Source organism: Dermacentor andersoni, chromosome 9 (assembly GCF_023375885.2).
Source record: "Dermacentor andersoni chromosome 9, qqDerAnde1_hic_scaffold, whole genome shotgun sequence".
In the NCBI taxonomy this organism is placed as follows: domain Eukaryota; kingdom Metazoa; phylum Arthropoda; class Arachnida; order Ixodida; family Ixodidae; genus Dermacentor; species Dermacentor andersoni.
Window position 1 is genome coordinate 55,108,503 of NC_092822.1, and position 23,215 is coordinate 55,131,717.

General features: G+C 41.2%; 1 protein-coding gene across 1 annotated transcript in view; it reads right to left on the reverse strand.

Moving 5' to 3' along the window:
• stan (Protocadherin-like wing polarity protein stan) overlaps window positions 1–23,215 on the reverse strand; it is a 76,885-nt gene that overhangs the window by 39,992 nt on the left and 13,678 nt on the right. The window contains exons 6-15 of the mRNA XM_050175905.3: window positions 22,267–22,392; window positions 17,744–17,915; window positions 16,144–16,348; window positions 14,726–14,835; window positions 13,938–14,102; window positions 8,813–8,967; window positions 7,204–7,370; window positions 5,006–5,152; window positions 2,902–3,003; window positions 1,104–1,266 (exon numbers count right to left, since the gene is read on the reverse strand). Of these exons, the coding sequence (XP_050031862.1) occupies window positions 1,104–1,266; window positions 2,902–3,003; window positions 5,006–5,152; window positions 7,204–7,370; window positions 8,813–8,967; window positions 13,938–14,102; window positions 14,726–14,835; window positions 16,144–16,348; window positions 17,744–17,915; window positions 22,267–22,392 (1,512 nt within the window). The remainder of the gene's footprint in view (window positions 1–1,103; window positions 1,267–2,901; window positions 3,004–5,005; window positions 5,153–7,203; window positions 7,371–8,812; window positions 8,968–13,937; window positions 14,103–14,725; window positions 14,836–16,143; window positions 16,349–17,743; window positions 17,916–22,266; window positions 22,393–23,215) is intronic.

Sequence of the window (23,215 nt, forward strand, 5' to 3'; positions counted from 1 at the left end):
AACAATAAAGCACTGTCTGAGAGCGATGGTGTCGGACATGAAGCAAAGAAATTTTCATTCTGTGAACGTAAAGTTTGTTGGTTTTGTCTTTTTGTTACTGCCAGAATCGGAGGCATGCTACTTTCTTTTTTCTAGAACAATTGGGTGCACGTTTGATTCATACTTTGTTTAGAAACACTAGTGTCATTTATATGTTGGTTTTCTGCCTTGAACCCATTAAAAGCAGGCGCGTGTTCAATTTCGGGATCTGGACAAATTGGAACAAATACTGATAAATGATTCAGCAGTGTGTACTGATGTTCTTTTCTGCCTCTTGTTTAATTCAACCTGCCGGATAACTCAGCCTATTTCGTTGGTACCATCAGGGTCGAAGTCATGAAAGCTGACTGTATATGCTTTTCTGGAAGTCCACCGCCTATTAGTGACCTGGTCATTTTCTAGCATAAAAATGCTATAATTTCTTTTTAAAAAACATCGTTGTATTATGTTGCAACTGCAAAGCAGCAAGAGTAATAGACTGCAGAACTCCACAGACCCGCATTGGTGAAAATTTTTCTTCCCTTTTCTTGATCTAATTTTGTCCTTCAACAGTGTTTAGAATAGCAGGCTTGTCAAGAGGCTAGTTTACCACGTAACACATAACCTGAGAGATACAATTTAATGACACTTAGGCGACTACAAAGGTAATGCAATGAACACTGATAGTTCCCACAGACGGGCTATTAGCCTTTATAAAAGCTTAGCAGTTACAGTGCAGATGCGTAATACATAATGTGCAACGACAAAAAGAGACATGTAGCATGCAATCATTAAGCATACTTTGTAATCATTTTGGGAAATGGTATGCGATGCTTAAAGCACATGTAAACTTATGTAGACACGTAAACATTTATGCTGTTTGTCAACAGTGATGATTCTACTGCAAGCACTATGTACACTTTGCGAATTAACATGTGGTGAAGATGTTACACAACAGGTGTTGCCTACAGAACCGCTGACTCGGAACGTGTCTAAGAAAGTCAAGAGTCTATATAGAGGCCATCACTGTGACAAAAGGTAATAGTGGCTGCAGCGTTAAAATATCGAAGTAGAGATGAGGTCACCTGCATCACAGCGGCACTCAAACTCCTCCCAGGTGTCAACACACGTGCTATGTTGAGGGCAAGGGCTCGAAAGGCATGGATCTGGCACGTGACAGCCGTCTCGAACGTTCTGCTCCATCACGGGACGCAGCCATGCTTCTTTGCTTGTGCCAATGCGTACGTCCTGCATTGTTTGAGGCAAGAGTCAGTCCCATTACCACCGAAAGCAATGTCCTCCAGCCCTACTAAAAAATATAAAACTTACAAGCACAATCATGTGCATTGCTCCTGCTTCAAAATGAACTGTGCTTGCAGGCACACACAAGTTTTCATTTGTCCCAAAGTGGAAGGCCTTACTTGCGCAGTAAATATTTCCTGCTCAGCTAATAAAATGCAATTTCATTGTAATGATTACAAAACAAATGGAAAAGTGGTTTTTATGACTGTGTATCATTACGTTGTTGTGGCTGCCTTTAAATTCCTTCAATTCCTTCATTGGTAAAAAATCGTAGACAACGTACATCCCCATAAGTAGCAATACAGTCGACGCCCGATTTTATGGACGCCTTCAGGGCACCGCCACATACCCCATAGAGCCAAAGAATGACTGAAATTTCGAACACCGCAACCCTTCTCCGTCCGATTATTACGGACTCTTTGCCGTGACCGTCGGTCCGAAACGGCATTAATAGAAGCCACCACCGATGTCATTTTGATTATCTCGCAGCCTCGAACCAGCGTTCTCGCTCGCCGATCGGCTGGCAGCCGTAGTCACCCCCCCGTGGCAACGCTAGGCCTAGCTGCTTCGATGTGCACTACCAAGTTGCCTCCTGCTCAGTGCCGTGTTTTTCTTTGAAAGAACTCGCCGCTGTCAGCAATGGCACCGACTCCACCTTCGTAATCCTCGTCAATGGCTTCGAAGCGCGGAAAGAACGGCAACGGTTAAACGTTGCACAATGCCAGGTCTCAAAAGTCAGCTTCGCCGCAATACACAAATGTTACGCAGTGAAGCATACGAAGAGTAGAAAGAGGCCATTGTGATGGGACACAATACGCATTCCTTAATTATACACGCTTGCCCTCGCCGCTTCCTGTCTCGATGCGAGCACCGATGCGCCTAACAAAGTGTCCTTCAGAGCTGTTTTGGAAGTGCCTGTGGCGATTTGAGACCTCGGGGACAGTAAAAGGCATGCATTCATTTTTTTCAGACAGCCTGATTTTCCGGATGCTTTTGCAGCCCCGAGGGAGTCCTAAAAACAGGGAGTTCGCTGTAATTACAGACAGCACAAGTGAACTAAGCTACACAAGTCATTAAGTGTAAGATATTTTAAAAAATTTAGCAGCAGCTTCAACGCACAAGACTTATCATTGAGGAATAGAAAACGATTACTTAACCAAGTTTACCAATATTTTCTTTGTGGTAATGGTACAAAATGTTAACAAATCCTTCGAATATACAGCCATTTTGCATGCTTGCAAAAGCCCTTGAGGTGTAGTTGTACATATTAAATTAGGCTGTTGAACATATATAAAGTGCTTTTACCGTGGCCACATGGCACAGCAGGGCACAGGAAAAATGTGACTTTATTTAGCAAAGCGAAAAGAAAAGAAAAAACATGTTGCATGCCTTGAAGTGTTGGACATGTTCAAAGCTACTAACTAACTTAAATAAAGAAATATGGGATGCCAATGAGCAGGAAAGTGGCAAACAGAATAAATTAAATGAACAAAAACAGGAAGAATTTGTTGAAAAGAATGCCTGAAGTGGACTAATCCCTGCTCTTTTCAAGGGCAAACAGATAAGGTTAGCTGCCGTTACCTGAATGCAGCCATAGAAGTTGGCACCTCCTTCCTCGAGCCCTCCAAGTGATACCTTGCCCACGTACAATCCCTGAATTGCTGCGGCAAACTCCTTGGATACCTGCACCGTGAATGGAAGAATGCCGGTGCGGATTGCCTGCTTAAACTGCCAAGTGGGCTAACCGCATCTGGCTTCTACTAAGAAGTAACAAGGTAAACAAGCTGTAGCTTTCATGCATAAAGTACTAATAGGCAGCACCACAAGTGTTCTGGCCAAGTTATTTATTCATTCTATTTATTTAATAATACCTTACAGAGCCCAACTGGGGCATAGGGTAAGGGGGACGATGCATGAAAGCTATACATATCATTAATGAGTCAGAACAGCTCATGTAAACAATGTAAATAATGTAAGTGTTGTATTATCAATAAACATAAAAGCGAACAATTAAAATAAACAGCAAATACATTAGTAAATATGCAGTTAACATACTTATAGCAAGTATACGATGTAGATACCACAACACTGCAATCAAGCATATCTTAAATACACATGCAAGCACACACACACACGCACACACACAAAGAAAATAATCTGGCGCAAAGTACCCAACATCAATCAGAGAGTAAGCTTGCTAAAACTCTGGCAAGCAGTGAAAAGAGAAAACAAAAGCAAATAAATCATCAAGCATGTCAGCCAAAAGTAAAAAGTGATCCTGCACTATGTGAAGGCTATTTGAGAGAAAAAAAAAAAGAAATGGCACTACAAATAGATTAATGTTTAGTTGAGAAATAATCATTAAGGCGATCACGAAATTCAGAGGCATTATGCTCAGACACAATGTAGTCTGGAAGGTCAATTCATTATGAGATAGCTCGTGGTAGGGTCGACAAGTTAAGAGCATCAGCATTTCCATAAATGCGCACAAAGCTGATGTTATTGCATAATCTGCGTGTTGATCGATTGGAAGGTTTAAAATGAACAGATGACAGCCTTCTACTGTGAACAAACTTGTGAAATAGTGATAATAGGCCAGTGTCACAACGAATGGTTAATGAGTGACGTGAAAGATCCAGCAGGTTTAATTTGTGTTATGCTTGATTGAAGGCTGTAAATACTTGAAAGAAATCGACTGTAATCACAAAATCCTCTGTAAGTCTTAAGCAGAATGTGCAACTAGGTAAAGCTTTTTGAGTCGGCATTCTTAGAAAATACGTAAGTTATGGTGCACAAAGGAGGCTGGAGACATGATAATGTTGGCGCATAGTTGGAAAATACCAGAGAGCACATTCTTCTCATATAGAAAGTGTACTGAACGAAGCAGCATTGCATGACACATCGTGGCAGGCGTACACATCCACTTAATTTATTATTGCATGTTTTACACCGGCCAACAGAATAACAGAACAGACAAATAATATGTAGCGGCAGTCGTTGGTGACGTTAGTAGGGTTAGAAGCACCCTCTACACCACAGAAAGCAAAAGACCGATTTTTGGGGGAGAGCTCTTTTTGCATGCAAGTGCCCAAAGGAGTCAAAGTATGTATGATACGCATAAAACATCCTTGATAAATGCAACAGAACTTCAACATAATGAAAATGGATATCCCAAGTTGTCAGATATAATGTTTCATTATATATTATGCGCCAAGATTACCATGTCTCCAGCCTCTTTTGTGCACCATAACTTATGTATTTTCTAAGAATGCCGACTCAAAAAGCTTTACCTAATTGCACATTCTGCTTAAGACTTGCAGAGGATTTTGTGATTACAGTCGATTTCTTTCAAGTAATTACAGCTTTCAATCAAGCATAACACAAATTAAATGTTATAAAAGTATAAAATGTTGGTTGTCGATATCAGGGTTTAACAAATACTATCTATATGCTTATAAAAAATCCTAGAATATAATGAAGTTATTTTCATGTTGGATGCGACTTTGTTATTGATGAGGTTCGACTGTAACCAAAGTGGTGCAAACTAAGACCTCTGACGGGAGACCTCTTTGTCTCCAAGTAGGAGATAGATACTGGGATATGATTTAAGTATCCTACAGACAAACAAAGTGCTTTCACTTTGGTCCATGAAAAGATTGTTCCATGAGCATTTGGTCCAGCGTACCTCATACTGGCCGTAGTCCAGGCTGAGCCACACATCACCCACCATCCACTTGACCGCCACGTTGTGCCACTTGCCGTCGTTGACTCGAATGTCCTCGAGGGAGATGCTCTCGCCATCTATCGTGTACTTGAGGTGGCCCCCTTCGACCTGCAATGCATCACACAATGTACAGGTCTAGTTCAAAGTCGTAAGAAGTTAAGACAGCATTTAGGTATATTCTGCTCAGTACTTCCTGCTTCCCACTAACTTCTGTGTGCCATGTGAATCAAGTCTTTCAATCATCTACAGCAAAATGCGGTGTACAGTGTTATTAGAAGGATCGAGAGATAGCACCAGCCTTCTGTGTGAAGTTTCCTGCTGGCTGAGAATTACTTCAGGATCGTCTGTCTCTGCTACCTGTGTCTACTTCTGCAGCTGCTTTTCAAGGAGACGAAGTATCAAGTTGCATCAGACCCTCCAGCTTGTTGGCTCTTCTGTCTACATTTTGCATTCCCATCACCTGTGTAACGCCGAGTATCTTTCACCTCAGTGCTTACAGGGACACTAAAGGAAAATACAAAGCCGAGTAAGATCAACAGATCATTCATCTGGAAGTCTATCATTTTCAATGTGCCCATATGACTTTGTAGCATAGAAAACTGCACTGAAGGTCCCACTGCTGCTGACACAATCCCCACATGACCTCCCTTTCTGTCGCTCTCTGTGAAACTGCCAGCACTGATGTCACATGAGAGGTACTGCAGTCCAGAATAACTGGCATCACTCTGATTTTTCATTTTTGTCACTTTCGCACTTACAAAGCTCTGTTCTCACTACAAATGTCAAATTCGTTGATGCACCTGATCTTTCAATTTAGCTGAACTTCATATTTTCCTTTTGTGCACTTTTAATTAACCCAGTTAAATGACATTTAACAAAAATGTCCAGAGTTCTATCGCCCAATAAAAAAGACATAAGGGAACATGCTGTGTTCCATCATAGCAGTTACGTACAGTGCCTGTGTTCTTTTGATTGAGAAAACCTGCGCATCCTGTCCGTCACGCCGCAGACAACTCGTACCTGCAACTTATTCTTGATGAAACCAGCAATTACTGCATCCAATCATGGTATTAAAAGTCAACTGCAACAAGATTTTAGAACTGTGTAAAATGGTTAATTTTTGGCAGTGTAAATACAAAGCAATATCCATACAAAATTTACTCCATAAAACAGAGTGGACATGCCACAAAAATCCAGCAAAAAGCTGCATTTTTGCAACAATACCTTGATTTGGGCGAGTTGGTTCATCTCGCCAGTTTTCATAAAGAGCGCTAAAGACGAAGACGATTCGTCTTCGTCTTTAACGCTTTTTATGAAAACTGCATTTTTGATGGTGAAACTAAAGAAATAGCCACCTCTACTGTTCACTGGAAATGAGGCAGAACTCAGAATACTGAGAACTACTGCCCACCTGGCCATTCAGGCATGACAAGCGACATCAGCAGACGTACACAGTTCTGGAATCTGCATCGCGTCTGCTACCACCAGATGTCCACACCGTCTGCTAACATGCTATTTAAAATCTGGCAATAAAAAGATTAGGTACTTACCAACCCCGTTACATTGTAAAGATTATTTCGATAGTGTGTACTACTCAATCATAACCATTTGCCTTAAGTGAAATTATGTTGCAGCTGGATTTTTAATTGAACATAGTGACCACAATGAATTTTCGTGCTTGTGCTGCTGCTACATGCTGAAAACTTTCCTTCCAAAAAAGTTAGATTCTGCACTTTTACGTGCCAAAACAACAATCTGATTATGAGGCAAGCTGTAGTTAGAGGCACCGAAATAATGTTGACACTCTGGGGTTCTTTCATGTGCACTTAAACCTAAGTACTACATGAATATCAATGTTCCCATCGAAATGCAGCTGCTGCGGCCGGAACTGAACCTGTTACCTAGAGCTCAGCAACAGAACACTAAAAACTTTTGTACATCAGCATATGCAAGGGATAAGTGGTGTATACAGAACATAGATAGGGGATATTCAAAGTGCAAAGCTTAAAAATGAGAACAGCTGAGCCTCACAAAACTCTGGCAGCAATTGGTAGGTATACTTGAACATCTTGCTGGAAAAGCTGGGGCTATGGTTTCCTTGGCAGTGGGTGCAAGAGGCAACAGCGGCCTAAAATGTGCCGAAAGAGGCATCGGCTTACGTGGAGGGACATCTCTGAGCTCTGTCCCACGTGGACGTGGATGAGGAGACCCGTGGTGGCTCTTGTGCGGAAAGTGAGCCCCAAGGACCAGGGAAACTGGATCGGGCGCAGCAGGGGATTGAAAACCAGGAAGCCGTCGCCATCGAATCGACGCACAGGTTCCACACCTGCGATAAAGCGCTCGCTTTTTATGCATTGCAGTAGTGCACACTCTAGCAGCTTCACATTAGGAGCTATGTACAGCCGACTTCCGTTAATTCGACCCTGACGGGACGAACCAAGTTGATCGAATTACCCGGTGGGTCGAATTAAACAAGATACAGAAAAAAATGAAAAAAAGAAAAAAACTCACCAGCTACTCATTTGGCAGTATCTTTCCAATTTTAACACGCCCTCAAATCAAACGCACACCCACTTTCTAGGTGGCCAAAGTAGAAAACTAACGTAGAAATGACATTAAAACTCCTAAACAAAGCAGAAATCTTATGCGGACCTGATGTTTTAGCACGAAAAATTGGCAGGGGCCAATACATTTTGTACAACGGTGGCAGGTTTTCTAAAATCAGCTTCAGCACACGGTGTTTAATGGAAATTTCGCCGCAATACATTCGTGTTATGCGGTAAAGCATACAAACGATGCGAAGACGGTTTTGGTTTCGTATCTGACTGCACTGCGCAGGCAATTTTCAGCTCAGTCTTATTGAAAAAAAAAAAAGAGAGGGAGTGCATTAGAATTGGGTAAATACCGTAATCAGACACTAGGAACTATGGTTATTGCTTTAAATTTTTCTAAGGCAGGCCGAAAATAGGTGTTTCTTTTTATGAAAGATGATGTGTGTTTAACGCAATCATTGTTTCCTAAGCTCTGCTGAGATAGATGCTGCCACCAAAGGGGTGTCTGTTAGGGTCACCATAGGGGTCAGACGCATGTGTGCTGACTGGTCAAGTTCGAATTATCCGGCCAAGGCCAATTTTAGGAACAAATTATTGAAAGTTTGGGCACGGGTGCTGGCCGAGACCTTCAGTCAGGATCAAATTAACCGGATGATCAAATTAACCGGAGTCCTATTAACGGATGTCTACTGTAGTAAGACCTCTGCCTAAAATTCTGTGTAGAAAAAGCCAAAAATATATGCAAAGACTATCGAAGATGATTGAAGTAAGAAAAGCTTCTTGTTTAGCTCTCTTAGTCACCTCTCGCAGCCATCGAGCTTCTTGTCTTTTGGCTAAAGTACCTTTTTGTGCTGCATAACTCGTCACTGATTGACATGCTTCTCCACTAGTAGCTACTGCTGTAGTGTTAGGCAACACACCAACCTAGAGTGCCAGAGTAGCACATGTCACTGAGGTGCTTGGTCAGAAATATGACAGAAGGGAACATGAATGCTGTGCTGTTTTGCCATGTCTTTCTTTCACAGCATGTGCGCACTGTTGCTGTTCAATGTGGGTTTGTTGGAACATCACCATGAAAGCAGTCAGTGTAACGCAGACAGCGTGTAGACACAGAGGAGATCTGCGTCAAATAAGTGCTTTGGTAAAGTGACAGGCTCTATGCCGCAGATGGTCTGCATCAGCCTACAGTCAACACAGCCCACAACACACCGCTTACCTTCACTGCAGTCTCGTCCACCAAATCCAAGTGGACAGTTGCACACAAAGGTGTTCCAGCCCTCCGAGCAAGTGCCGCCATTCTGGCAAGGCCTTGTATGGCAGAAACCGCGCCTCTCGTGGCAGCCGGCTGTCGTCGAGTTGTTGGCGACGAATCTGCAGGAAACGTAAGAACTGGAACTTCACAGAAATTCAGTTTTGCTTTTGTATGTATTGGCAGGGTGAATTAGGTGATCACGTGGCCAAAGAAAAAAGAGAAAATGGGAATGGTCAAGTGCTGGCCATCAACTGAGTTTTATTACATAGTTACAGGTATGTGCGCAGATGTGTGCTTAGTGTTTTGATTTGTTACACGCCTGGTCACAAGAACATTCAGCTCAAGGACATGTACTGCACTCAAGAGTACAACAGTCTTGTTAAATGTGCAAACTGCGAGCCAGTAGAGATACATTTTTCATGGTGCTCTCTTCCTATGGTGTTCTAATTATCTGCGTGATTTTCTGGAGCATGTTCTTGTGAAATGTTTCACTGCCTATATACACATGGTTTGTAAAACCTTCTTGCGCTCATTAAAAGTTCGTTTCTTCCAAGTCCATACACCATTTCTGCATTAGTGCTACAAAAAGGTACAGCCAATACCCACAGACTTTAGCCAGGAATCTTCTTATTCTTCTAAAAGCAAGAAACCAATACGCTTAATTTCAGGCAAAGTCCATTGGTCAACAATAGTCTGCCTTCTGTTCCGATGCAGAAAAAGTCTGACCTTAATGAAACAAGCGACCAACTCCTATTAACTTGCAATCAATGCTCAATACAGTTGTATCTATATTTTCTATGCACATTTTTCTACCAGTTGCTGTTTATTTCGACATGATTTCGAAGGCAAATTGTTATCATATTGAGTATTACTATGGCCTGACTGAAGCAATGCTTCTAATGGCAGCCTGCGAATCAAGCTACTGGCAATGAATTTGCAAACGCTGTGAGCTGTGCAGCTGAAGCCATATTATAAATTCAATGTTTCGACATATAGATCAATAAATCAATCAATTTATTTTCTTGCAAACAAGAGAAATATTACAAGATTTTCATACAGCTGAACCCCAGAACTCATTGAAGAGTTACGAGAGGGGCATTGGAAAGTAGGGAACATTGTTATCATCACAGAAAAGTGGCACAAACATCTGTTTATTCCAATTTCAATGCAAGAATTGAAGGAATATGAAAAATATGGGAACTAAGGTAGTCTTTAGTTGTATACCAGGAGAAGAAAAAGTTACTGTTTTAAATCGCTTTTAAAGGAACACAAATACAAAAACAAATCATTTATTTTTCCTTTCGTTACAGAAAGGATGAAACAGTCACTAAAAGCATACTTTTACAAGGAGGTAGACGAGGTGACGGCCCCTATATTAGCAACAACATATGGCATATCAAAGAACCAAAGTATATACAAGATAACCGTTCACTTCATGAGGAACAGACAAACATAAAGGGTGTTTGCTAAGCACAATGAGAGGCAGTCAAGATTATCCTAACACTTAAGTCATATGGGAGATTTTTCTTCGCATAACAAGATCAGACAAGATGACACATTTTAACAGAAGCAAATAAAATGTTTAAGACACCTCAACAAGTAATTACGATAGCACAGAATCAGTAATTTTATTCGATGAGAGAAAGATGTCATATAATATTTTCCGTGGTAGCTCAGTAAGGTCAGCACTATTCCCTGAGAACTTGTTTAACAGGCGGGGGAGCATGTAAGTTAGTGATTGAAAGTGATAATTGTTCACTGGTGTAGGAATAATCCATGTTTCCGGACAGCGCGTGTTGTAGATGTTGTTGTTGACCTTCTCTTTAACATTGACAGGTTGACATAGAATGGGGTATTGTATATATTAGCTAGGGAGTACGATTGCGCCAGGTGGTAGTTATAGAGGTGATTAATTTTTATTATTCGATGACGATCAAACATCTCTTGCCTGTGCAAATTAAAGGTATGAGCATTAAATTAATTTTTTTTGCTTGTTATTTTTGAAGGGAGTGAATTCCACAGTTTAGAAGTGCTACAAGTAAATGAAAATGCTACATAGTTTGTTCAAATAGCTGGGACTTCAAGTTGCATGGAAGACAACCAAGTGATTTGCTGCAATCTTACAACTGTACAGCGTTTGACGTTGCGAAGCATCTTAAATGCCAGAATGATTTTCTTATGTTAAGCGATTTCTCTTATTGGTAGGATGTTTAGTAAAGAAAAGCAAAACGGAGAGAAACAGGATAATTTGTAAGGCAGTATTTTGGGCGACCTGTAGAGTAAGCAGAGTGGAAGGATGAGGTAGCTAACATTTTTCTGTTCAAACAGTTCTAACAAAATATTCAGGTGCTGCCAACCAAGCAGCATATGTCTTGTTTCACAGATAAACTTGAGCCCATGCAAATGTGCCAATTTGTTTTGATCCCAAACTCAGCAGAGCATGGGATCTTTCCATACTACACCATTCAGGTGGACAAAAGTTACCACATATTGTGAAGCGTGAGTATGCCAGAAGAATTTCTTAGATTGGTGTTTGCCTGGAGTAACTGCTCCTTCCGCGTCTAAATACAACTGTAGTTTATAAAATTTGTAATATAAAGCTAATAGAAAAATTATCATTATTTGGTTATACCTTCCGAATACTTAAGCCTGCAGGTAAAACCTAGCTGGCTGAAAAACACAGGTGCGCTATTGTGCCATAAAGTATGAAGCCAATAGTCAACTCAAGCATGATAGGTTAAAAAAAAAGCAAGAAAAATGAACTTACAAAGTAAGTAATAATCTTTTTCATTTCTGGTGCTAAGCCATTAAAAAGGGTACATGCCCCTTTATTGTTTGTTTTATAAGAGTGTCACACAGTGCATTTTCGTTCATGATCGCAATCGTTCTCGATTGCAATTGGCTTCCTTGGACAAAATGCAGAAGGAAGCCAATCGCAGTCAAGAAACTTTATCTTGATCGGGCTCAATCACAATCGAAAGCGCACTGTGTGACATCGGTATAATAATTGCCATTTTTATCTTTAACTTTCTTGTTACAATTTTCTATGCATTGCTAACCATTTCCATTGGAATTATTCTACTAGTGCCATGCACTGCGATGACTGAACTCTAACTATTTGTCAGATTTTACAATTTTTGGCTAATTGGGGAGTTGGGAAAAATAAAACTTTGACTGGAGGTATTGTCGAAACTAGCCGCCAGTCCTTCTAGCACTTCCTCAATAAAACGATAAAATGACGCAAAAGTTGCACTTTGGTCGACTCTGCAACATCATTTTTAAATGAAAACCGCAGTGAAGACACAGATGCTTCTGTTGGGTTGTCTAATTTTGCAATTTGACGTATAGGCTCTTTTGATAATTCAGTTCGACTAATATGAAGTGCAACATTATTTTACTCACCGCGAGTTGCTTTTATCCATCAGCGTTTTTACAGCGCATGTATAAGTTCTTGCAAGCAATCATTCACGTCGTATGGAGTTTTCACTCACACAAGAGCACGCAGTCGATTTCAGATCGACCTTCGACTGAATCTTGACTAGCAGCCTAATTTCTTGCATTTTGAACATTGCCTATGCAAGTACCCTTAGTCATTACTGTACGATATTGTGCAACACTCCTCATTACTGTGCATCACTGTACAGAAACTGAAGAAAGCACATGGAGGTTCCATTGCCAGTTGAATGCACATTAGACCACCTTGCTTGCATAGAAAAACTGAACACAATAATCAAGTAGGTAGAGGCTTCTGCATGCTCTCTGACCAGAAAACCATTGCTTTGCAAGCCTAAAAAATGCAGTTAAATCATTAAGCAGGTGCCTGCTCCAATGAGCAAAAATAAATGCTCCTGGTCCAATAGGAAATGACCCGTTTTCACATTTTCAAAGCTATCGCTTTCCTCCATATCATGGGCATTACTATGGCTAGTATTGATGCTAACAAGTCTATGTAATATCTTTCTTGCGCGATCTGACCTCAAGAAGTTGGGAACAAGGAGCCAGGTGTATATTTAGCACATTTCAGATTTTTTTTTTTTACTCTCGGTACTTATACTAAAAATAGCAAATTATCACTTTTAGTCTTGTTCTTTGAGGTGCTTTTTTGAAGTTTCACATGAGAGGTCTACCAAACTGTCTGAGCAATTATTACTGCTTTACATCATCCCAAAACACCTGTGATCAGGCTATAATTTTATGCACAGCGGTATACGTTGTGATTACTACGTCTTGAAATAAGACATTAAAACATAAAACTATCGAAAATGTGCACATTTCTACTGGCAACAAAACAGTTAAATCTGTCATGATCACAATATTAACTGCAGAAGCTATTTCAGTTTCTTTTATGCTTTAGGCCCTATTGTGCCTCAGTGCTCAGTGACACAATGTGGAGGTTTAGCTAGGTCCTTCCAAAATCACTGAGGCTTCTTAAGATGGCCTACTGAGCAAGAGGTGACGACATGACATCCTTTGAGAAGCAGGCCGAAGTTTGAGACAGAGCACATCACACCTGGATGCAAATGATTTTTGAGATATTTCTTTGTATGGAACATACAATGTTTTGAACCTGACGACATACCAAACATTAGCTGGGAACGTGTAACAACCTTAGCAAAACGTTAAACAAAACACAGTTTTAGGAAGAGTTGATGTTTTGGGTGTATATTTTGAAACAGCCTGTTGCACCCTGTAATGGAAGGGAATGATCTATTGATATGGGCATATTTCTGAAATAATACTGTTGTTTACATAACTGCTGTAGCTTCTAATTAGAAAAAAAATGAGAACTTGCACTTGAAAACTCACTATACCTACACTGTTTCAATTTTGAGCTGCGTAAGATGTTCACGTACAGCAGGACCTGAGAACAGGCTCAATTATTTCCGCAGTTTCATCTTTGGATTTTCAGCTTAGACTGGTATACACAAACAAAATAGTGTTAAGTCTTACAGGTTAAAGTCACGAATTGCTTGAAAATTCAGTGTTTTCACAGATCTTGTGGTTCATAAACTCTTGATGCTGACTGCACCTAAATGTAAGTGTCAAAGGTAAACTTCCTTCTCTTGAAGACTAGTACAGAAAGGCTTACTTGTTGAGGTCAACAAGTTGGTGGTCAATGTAGAGGTCGCGAATGCAGCCCGCAAAGTGCATCTGGGAGACGGGAAAATGTGTCGGCAGATCTGGCAGGCCGCCGATCTGCAACGGGCCGGTAAGGTCCAGGAAGCGATAGCAAGTCTGCATCACATCAGCACACCTACAGAACAGAAGAAAAAGAAGGCTCTGAACATTGCTTCTTTGACAGACCACAGTGAAATATAACGCCTCAGCAAACACAAGCCACAAAGCTCTAAAAATAATCTAAGCAAACTAGCAAAATAAACAAATTACAGATTGCTTGGAAGTGAAAAGTCACTTGCAACTTTTGGAAGCTGGAAGCTTACCAGCATTTTTTAGACCTAGTTCCACTGCATTAATTTCCACCAGAAGGCCCCTGGCATTACATGACTTATAAGTACTTGCTGGTTATCTAGCTGTTTTTTAGAAATATGTAAACATGCTAGAAACACAAAGACATACACATGAGGTAGATGGAATGTGCACTATGCTGAGAACTGATTCATTCCAAGCAGATAAACAAACATGTCTAAGCATATTTTTGAATTGTGCATGTATTTAAATTAAAATTTCCTCCCTATAGGTTGCCACCAACAGTAAATGCAAAACAAAAAATAAAAAGCTACCAAGATAATTCACATATCCCATAGTTCCTGTTTTTTCTAACTCAACCATATAATTGTGTGTTCTAGTGCAACTATGTACATACTTCAAAATAAAGACATTGCGTGACAAGCAAAACACAAGCAATCAATAGTTCACCTGTCTTCTAGGTAGTGTGTTGTACTGTTAGCACAATTGTAGTTGCCCAGACGATTTTGAAAACGGGTGGCCAGTACGGAGTCACAGCCATCCACAGATAATGTCACCGTCTGAAATATAAAAATACCAAGGTTTCAGAAAAGCATGGCTTAATGTAACATCTTTAATGTAGTGCTCACTAGTGTATGTATAGGAGTCCCCCTGACAGTTTCTAACTTTGGGGCTCCCTGTGTAGTACTAGTTTTCTGCACACTTCTATGTAAAACTGACATTATTGATGAATAAACTTGAAACTTGAAACTACTGTCTGCATCCTTCCAGAACAGCACACTTAACTTAAAAATTTCATATTAGAAACAAGCTATTCGTACAACTAGAAGAGACTGTGCTTCTGCTAGGTTCAATGCAGTCCTTGCCAAGGAGAGGCCGCCACTGTAGCCATTGGCACGAATCAAACAATAATACAATAACTATAAAACAGGTTGAACTGCATGCATAAAGAAAACATTACAATGCTAAAAAATGTCTGTTCTCACTGCAATCGCCACCCTGGGCTCGCCAATCAACTTTTGCCCCAGCAGAGTGTACGCCTCATGCATGCGTACTTGGTGCAATGGCCCAAAGCAGTCTCCCTCTGGATTCATCTTGCCGCTGGCTTATGAAGCCATGGCCAAGCTTGCTCTAAGATGCCCTGAACATCACATGACCATTGTGGCACCACCATCAACACAGCATTGTAATGTACACATGGAGGTGGCTGCTGATTAATACCGATTACCAGTCAGCAGCATCTCGGCAGTCCCGACAAACTTAATCAAGGTAAGTGGTTCCACAACATGTCCTTTAGTTCAAACAATCAAATGACACAAAAAACTGTGAGGCCCATAAATCTGACCCTCTGCGTGACAGTTAGGTGCCGCATTATCATGTTACTGCTAACTCGCTACTGCATATAACCACACCACCAATAACTTACGTTAGAAAAAAGGAAACTACATAACTTGTGAAAACAACCTCAAGCAACAAAGTTAGAATCTTAATATGAACAGCCATATATAGCTGAAGGCACAAATCAAAGCATCAGAAACCATCTTGTTTCATACGTTTGGCCATTGCCACTTTCCCTACCACAGTTCAAGCATATGCGGCTGCATGGAAATGCACCCATTACCATAAAGCCACAATTGAAGCAAATCTACATAACCTGCACACTTACTACTCTCTGGGTTACATTTACAAAAAATACCGTATTTAAAGCAAATGCGATAACACATAACTAATAACGAATGCAATCTGTTTAGTGATCTTTTTTTCAACCTCCCAGAGTGCAGTTGTAATTGTAGTTGAAAGATGTCACGTACAGCACCACATGCAAAGGGTGAAGCTGATTGAAAAAGAAGCGCAGTAGGTAAGCTTACTCTGTTGTAATAGCTGACTTCAACCTGGTGCCACTGTCCATTGCTGACCTCAGTGGGCACTGCGACCGACACCTGACTCATGTTGACACCTGTCGAGAATGAGAACACAATGCTGCCTTGCACGACCTCCAAGGCCACGAAGTCATGCATGTCATTGTAGCGTCCGTTGTAGAGCAGCAGGCCATCCCGTTTTTGTGTGGCAAAGCTGCATTGCAGGAAAGCCAGAAAAAGAGAAAAGAAAGAAAGGCAAGGGATAAACGTAAGCATATGTGCCTCAAAGTCACAGTGATTTTCAAAGCGATTGACTGGTGATAGCCACAGGTAATGCCATACTTCTTTAGTTCTTAGGAAATAAGTAGTAAAACACCTCGGTGTAAAGAACACATCAAAGGCAAAGAAGGCAGGACAAATGCTGGAAACCCCGGAACAAACAGCACGTTCTTTCAGTGGTTGTTTCCGGATTTCTGCTACATGTGAACAGGTCCCGCAAGCAAGTACACTTACACAAGCAGGGATCACTACTGATATTACTGAAGTGGCACAGTGGACTGGAATAACAGTTTGTAATTAGCCAGCACTTTACTGCTGCACACTGGTCATTGCATGAGTGCTTGCCAATAGAGCACTATTCTTTTCAGCAAATAGCTTTGTAAACTTGGTCCCCAATTTCTGACCCCTTCTCCAGCCTCCAGAACATTGTACAGTTTTTGTAGAGCATTACACCAGATTGTAACCATGTTGTCTTTACCACTACTGCATAAGCACAATGTTAGCTGCATTTATGGTTTGATGGAATGCCAAGATATCTACCCAGCAAGAAGTGTAGCGAACGTCCACCTTTCAGGGGTGCTGAGATTCAAAGCAGATGGAAGCATTATCTGGCCATCAGTCAAGATTAGCTAACTGATAGAGTCAGAGGTGTTACAGGCATACATAACTGTACAATATAGTGATAGAGGTTTTAATGAAGAAAGAAAAGATCAGGCAGAGATAAGCAAAACGCTAGACTGCAGCAAACGTGATCAAGCACGCAAAGCAACTATTTGTAACCTCATCATCATCATCACCAGCAGCAGCACACCACACAGTGCATACAATTACTGAGTGACACAGTGGTAGTGTCACAGTGGAAGTAGCATGCCAACACCTTCTGGTAGAGTGATCTGGAACAGTGGAAATGTACCAGTGCGGACACGTACTGAAGTACCAGAAGACGTATCTAAGTGCAGTAGTGCTGGTGCTGAAGTCTTGTGATGATTTGATTAAGCACAACATGCCGTAAACCATAAAGATCCTTGTTCTGCCCAACTTTCATCTTGAAAGAAGATACAAAATTGCTTTCATGATGATTTTGCCACTTAGCATTGGAAAATTAGTGAAGTAAATTCAATCATTGCAAAAAAGAAAAAAAAAAGAAGTATTGCATGTTTTAGTTAAGTGCCATGTCAAAAGATGCCATTACTAGCACTGCTATTTGCACCCATGTCTCCTAGAATTAAGGTGCACGTCTGCAGTGGTACATTTCGAACATGCTAAATCTAATGAGACAATCTATAGAGACAACGAACAAACAGTGATGACAGCATGAGCTTGCACACACCTGAGACGCAAGTGCATTCGGTGACGCTGTCTCAGAGATGGAAACGTGACATAGGAGCCACGGTTGAAGCTGCGCGCCCTCAATTGGCACTGGCTGTTTGTCCACAATGGGTCCTCTGTGCAGTTGGTGCACTCCTGGCCGCAGCTCTTGATCTTTATCTCACAGTTGATCCCTAGTAAGGAACAAAACAGTCTTGGATATCTATAGTGGTTTTGACTATGGAGACACCTTTACAACGATTAAGCCATCATACCTTAAAGCCTAAACCGTCTCTGACAATTAGAAAAACAATCGTGTGCTCCACTCGATGATTTTCGAGTCACTTCTTCGTCCGTCATTATGCCAACAGGGTGACGTGATGTCACCGGAGTAAAAGCTGTTGACTGGTCCAGATATGAGGGACATCAGTTGCAACCTGTCTGCTAGCATGCCTTTGCCATGCTGTCGCATGATCACTTTTCCTCCTCATCTCGCTTACCTGTCGTGCGCAGTCAACCGATTTCATCTTGTGTAGCGTGTTTTGCAAAGCACGTGAGGTGGCAACAGCGTGTAGCCAAAAAGCGCAGAGTCCCAATAAGGGGAAGCTGATGGGATTTTCAAACAACACAAGGGCACCAACATGACATTTGGTACTCACGTGGTATCTATCATGTTTTCTAGGGGAATTGGCAGCAAGGAGAAACAAGTGCCTGTGGGGAGGGTAGCGAAGGTGTGAGAGGAAGCGCCTTCTCGCCTGCCAGCTCAAAGTTGTTCAAGGGCCCTCTAAACTTCACCGAGAACTAAGGAAATCACTGCCCTCCGGTTGGCCCCCAATCAACAAGGAAGCGATTCAAAGCAAGGTTTTGCAAGTCTATACCTGGCCTGCAGCAGCATTATCAAATATAAGTGCCACATCTTTAAGCATGGGAAAAGTTTAGTATCCTTTTCATTGCATTTTGGTGCATTGCTATCCTTGCCCCAAGACATCAGGACTTTTGTAGCTGCAACTATTAAGTACCCTAATAGTATATACATTCAACATAACGCCTTGTGAAGTGACCTTTTTTCAGTGTCTCATCTGCAGCTGCGCTTGTATCCTTCTGAACCAATAGGCTATGGTAGTATAATTGTTTTCTTTCTTTTTTACACGTACTTTCTATCAAAGGTATTGCACAGTTACATCGCTATATATGAGAGGCATGATATCTCGCCCTTCAGACAAGCTTTATAACTATCAAATGTCATCACTCCATTTAATAAAACCTCAAAGATGTATTTTATGAACTATACAGTTGAACATCGATATAATGAAGTCAGTTAAATTGGCATTTTACTTTGTTAAGTCAACAACCGATTTTTCGGTCATGCCTCATAATTCGGAGGCCTTCGCGGCATGTAGCCCATAGCGCCAATGTATAACGACGTCTGAAATTTTGGCCTCTGAAACCCTTCGCTGTCCGATTTTTTTTACTTATTGATATGACCGCAGGTCCGACACGGCTTTAACTGAAGCCACCACAGCCACTACTTTGGTTGTCTCGCAGCCTAAGCTTAAACCAGCGCCCTCACATGCCTTTTGTGCTGTCGTTAGGCTTAGCTGCTTCGACGTTCGCTATGATGCTTCTCGCAGTTCGGGGCCATTTTTCTCATTGAAATGATACGCTACCATCGGTTATGGCGCCGACTCCGGCTTCGTCATCCTCGCCGGTCGCTTTGAAGCACGCAAAGCACAGCAAGGGTCTAACAAGTTGCATAATACCGGTTACCGAAAGTCAGCTTTACCGCAATATAGCAATGTTATACTATCAAACATACGCAATGTATTGCGGTGAAGCATACCAAGAGTGAAAAGGGGCCGCAGTCACGGGACACAAAATGTGTTTCTCAATTATACACGTGCGCACCGGACAATACATGTCCGAGTACGAGCACCGATACGCTTAATAATCGCACTGGCAGGTATTTAAAGCTATTTCAGACATGGCTGCGGCAATTTGAGCCCTTCAGGGCAGTTGAAGACATCGTTCATTTTTCGGACTGCCAGACTTTTTGGACGTTTTCCCGGTCCCTAGAGAGTCCGGCAAATCGGACTTTAACTGTATATCAAAATTTCGTTACTTGAAATTCGAATTTTCATACATATAAGTACAGACGCCGACAGATTTTTCTTAAACGAAAGGGGCCGTAATATTTTCCGAATTATCGCGAAATCGGAAAACAAGAATTTTAATGAGAAAAATATTCAGTTTATTGAATTTGAGAGTCTGCAACCAAAGATACGGTTTCATGCCATGTAAACAATATTTGCACATCGGCGATACGAAGTGGAGTGTTCGCAACCACTCTGCCGCCGCGGCTGGCAGTGTCGCCCGCAATGAGACGATTCTATCACGAAGAGCGCAGGCAAAGGGGTGTGATAGATTTGGCTGCCTCTCGCTTCAACGTGTATCGGCAACTCGAGATTAAGCAATCTCCAGCACTAAACGCGTGAGAAGTCAGTGCAAATGAAGCCACTGCAGTCATCTAGGCTCACCCAATTTATGCGCCTGCCGCAGATTACCTTCAAGATAGGATGCGCTGGTTGCATATGTGCCGAGCCGCGATGACTATACTGTGCTGCCCCCCTCCTCTCCCCTGCTCGTGCGGGAGGTCGGTGCACATCGATCCACCATCTCTTTCAGCTCAGCCTTGCATGTTTATTCCTTGCACCCACAGCATACAGTGTATAGGGCGCAATAGGATCTCATCGCATGTGGACTTTATATGGAACATGATGGCAAGAGGCTCTTGCTATGCTACTGCACTTCTGCAGCTGCTTTCTGTTATGAAGTGCACGATTTGAGAGGTGCATTTGCAAGTAGCCGCATGTAATTCAACCATATGATGACCGTCTGCATTCGCGGCAATTTCTATTTATTGCCTCGTTGTTTTCTTGTGGTGGCAATGCAATTTCGTTATACTGAAATCATGTACAAACCCACTTTGTTATATTGAGGTTCAATGTAGATGGTGTTCTATGGAAAGAAGTTATAAATATTAAGTACTTCTATATATCGAGAATTTCGTTGTTTTGAAGCTCATCATATCGAGGTTTAAATGTATTTATGTGAAGACAAGAAAGCATCACTATGTTTACCTCGCATGGAGACAGCAGGACAATATTATAATTTAGGTAAGGAGAAACAGATCTCTCTAGAGGTGTGTTGGCATAATAGTTAATTTTGGTTGATAACACTGCTCTTCAGGACTATAACACTCTTTCTTTAGATAAATTTGAATGCCCTAAGTCAAAATGTTTATTGCTCCTTACAATATATCTGGAATCACAAAAAGACGGAGTCAAGGAACATCACTTCAGAAGAACATGAACTTGCATGAATCAACATAAGCACAAGCGATAGGATGAAGTGTTTGTAAGAGCCTCTTCATCCTGCTAGTGTTGTTTCCCGCACATGCCTATCATGCTAAAAATCACACACAATGGTCATTTGACAAGTGCTATTACGGTGATAGTGAAGTTATGAATGGCATTATCACACAGTTTCTAACTGGCTTATTTTTTTTACAGTTGAAGCTCAATGTAAAAAACACAGGTTACGAATTATGACATACAATGAAGTAAATCCAAAAATTTTTTGGCCGCTATCAGCCTGTAACAAATATGAGCTTATAGCAAATATTGAATATAATGAAGGTATTTCCGTGTCATATGCAACTTTCTTATGAAATTTTACTCTATTAAGTAAGTTTACTTAGTCAAATGTGTGGGAAGTGAAAAGAAAGCCTGGTGCTAAAGAAAGCTATAAAGTGATGTTATACAATGCACTTATACAAGTATACTTAAAAAGGGGGAATGCAATACAAGTGTTGCAGAGCGAAGTGATGCAGAAAAAGAAAAGTGAGCTGTCCCATTTCGGTCATTTTCTTGTCATGCAGTTCTTGGTGTCCACCCAAGTTTCTTTGTCATGCTCTGCGTTCTGGCCCCACAGGTCAACACTTTCAGATCGTCATCATCATCAAATAAATTTATGTCTACAGATGACGAGGTCCACTGCCAGCAATCTCTCCAGTTACCCCTATATTGAATCAACTGACTCCACCTGCAAATTTCCTAATTTTATCGCGCCGACTCATTCTCTGCTGTCCACAACTGCATATCCCTTCCCTCAACAGCCACTACACTACATTACACACTACATGGCTTGCCAAACTCCAATTTTTTCTCTTAAATCTCATCTAGAATACCAGCTACACCCCTTTTCTCTCCAATTTCACTCGCTGCTGTCTTCCTGTCTATTACCATTCTACTTACCATCGTAGCAAATTATTTCATATCAACTACCATGCCTATCATTACATATCAACTGTCAAAACTTCGTCAGGTAGGAATCAACAGAGCACCTAAAAACAGTGCTCTCAGAATGATGCTTCAAAAGTCAGGTGGTTATGAGCAGCATTTTGTTATAATGAACTTGTGTACAACAGGAAATGTGTTATACTACAATTTTCACAATACAACACGGCAATTATTAATTGTGTATTACCTGTAAAACCTTCTTGACAGATACATGTGTATCCTGACTCTCGTCGAATGCATGTCCCATTCTGGCCACAAGGATTCGAATAACACAGGTTGATCTCAATGTCGCAGTCATACTTCCTTTTCATACCTGAAATGCAGCACAAAAGGTAGCAGTGAGCACGAACACAATCGGTGATTGCAAAACGGTAATTTAGGAGCACATACAACTCAACAGGTAAATGAATCACAATACCAACATATGAGGCCTGGCTAATGACTACAGGACAAGCAATGAAAACATTACCATTTAAAAGTGAAGCCCAAAAATCCAAAAATGCATTCAGAAAATGAATTTCATTTTTTATTGCACATCTGGATAGCAACATTTCTGCAGATGCGAAATATATATGACATGGGGGTAGTAAATTCACAACTTGTGTCTGAAAGACAAAAATTTTGGCACTGACAGAAGGTTTTCCTGATTTACATTCATTGCTGCGTCGAATTAGAACTATCATTGTAGTTGGCGACATCATAGTCACTACATGTACCTATGGAAAACACGGGGAAGGCGGGAGATGGAAATTCAAGACAATGAGCAAAGCGAAACAAGGTAAAAGCGAGAGCCAACATATCGACAAGTGGATTTGTCTTTTGCCTTGAAAAAGACAAGTCCACTTATCGAAACGCTGGCTCCCGCTCTTACCTTGTTCTCGTTTCGTTCATCGTCTAGATGTGCCTATAGCACACAAAAAACTGCCTGTCACTATCAATGCTTTCATGCAGAAGCTAATCATCTTCGGAGCTTGATGAGTCAATCAAATGAAAGTCGCACTTTCGTGAAGGGCACAGCAACATGCAGCTGGCAGCCACCATTCTTTAAATATCTACCAGATCTTCGAGACACCAGTGAGATAACAAGTCACATTTGCTCCACCAATTTGTCAGCAATGAACTGCCCCAGTCCTCCA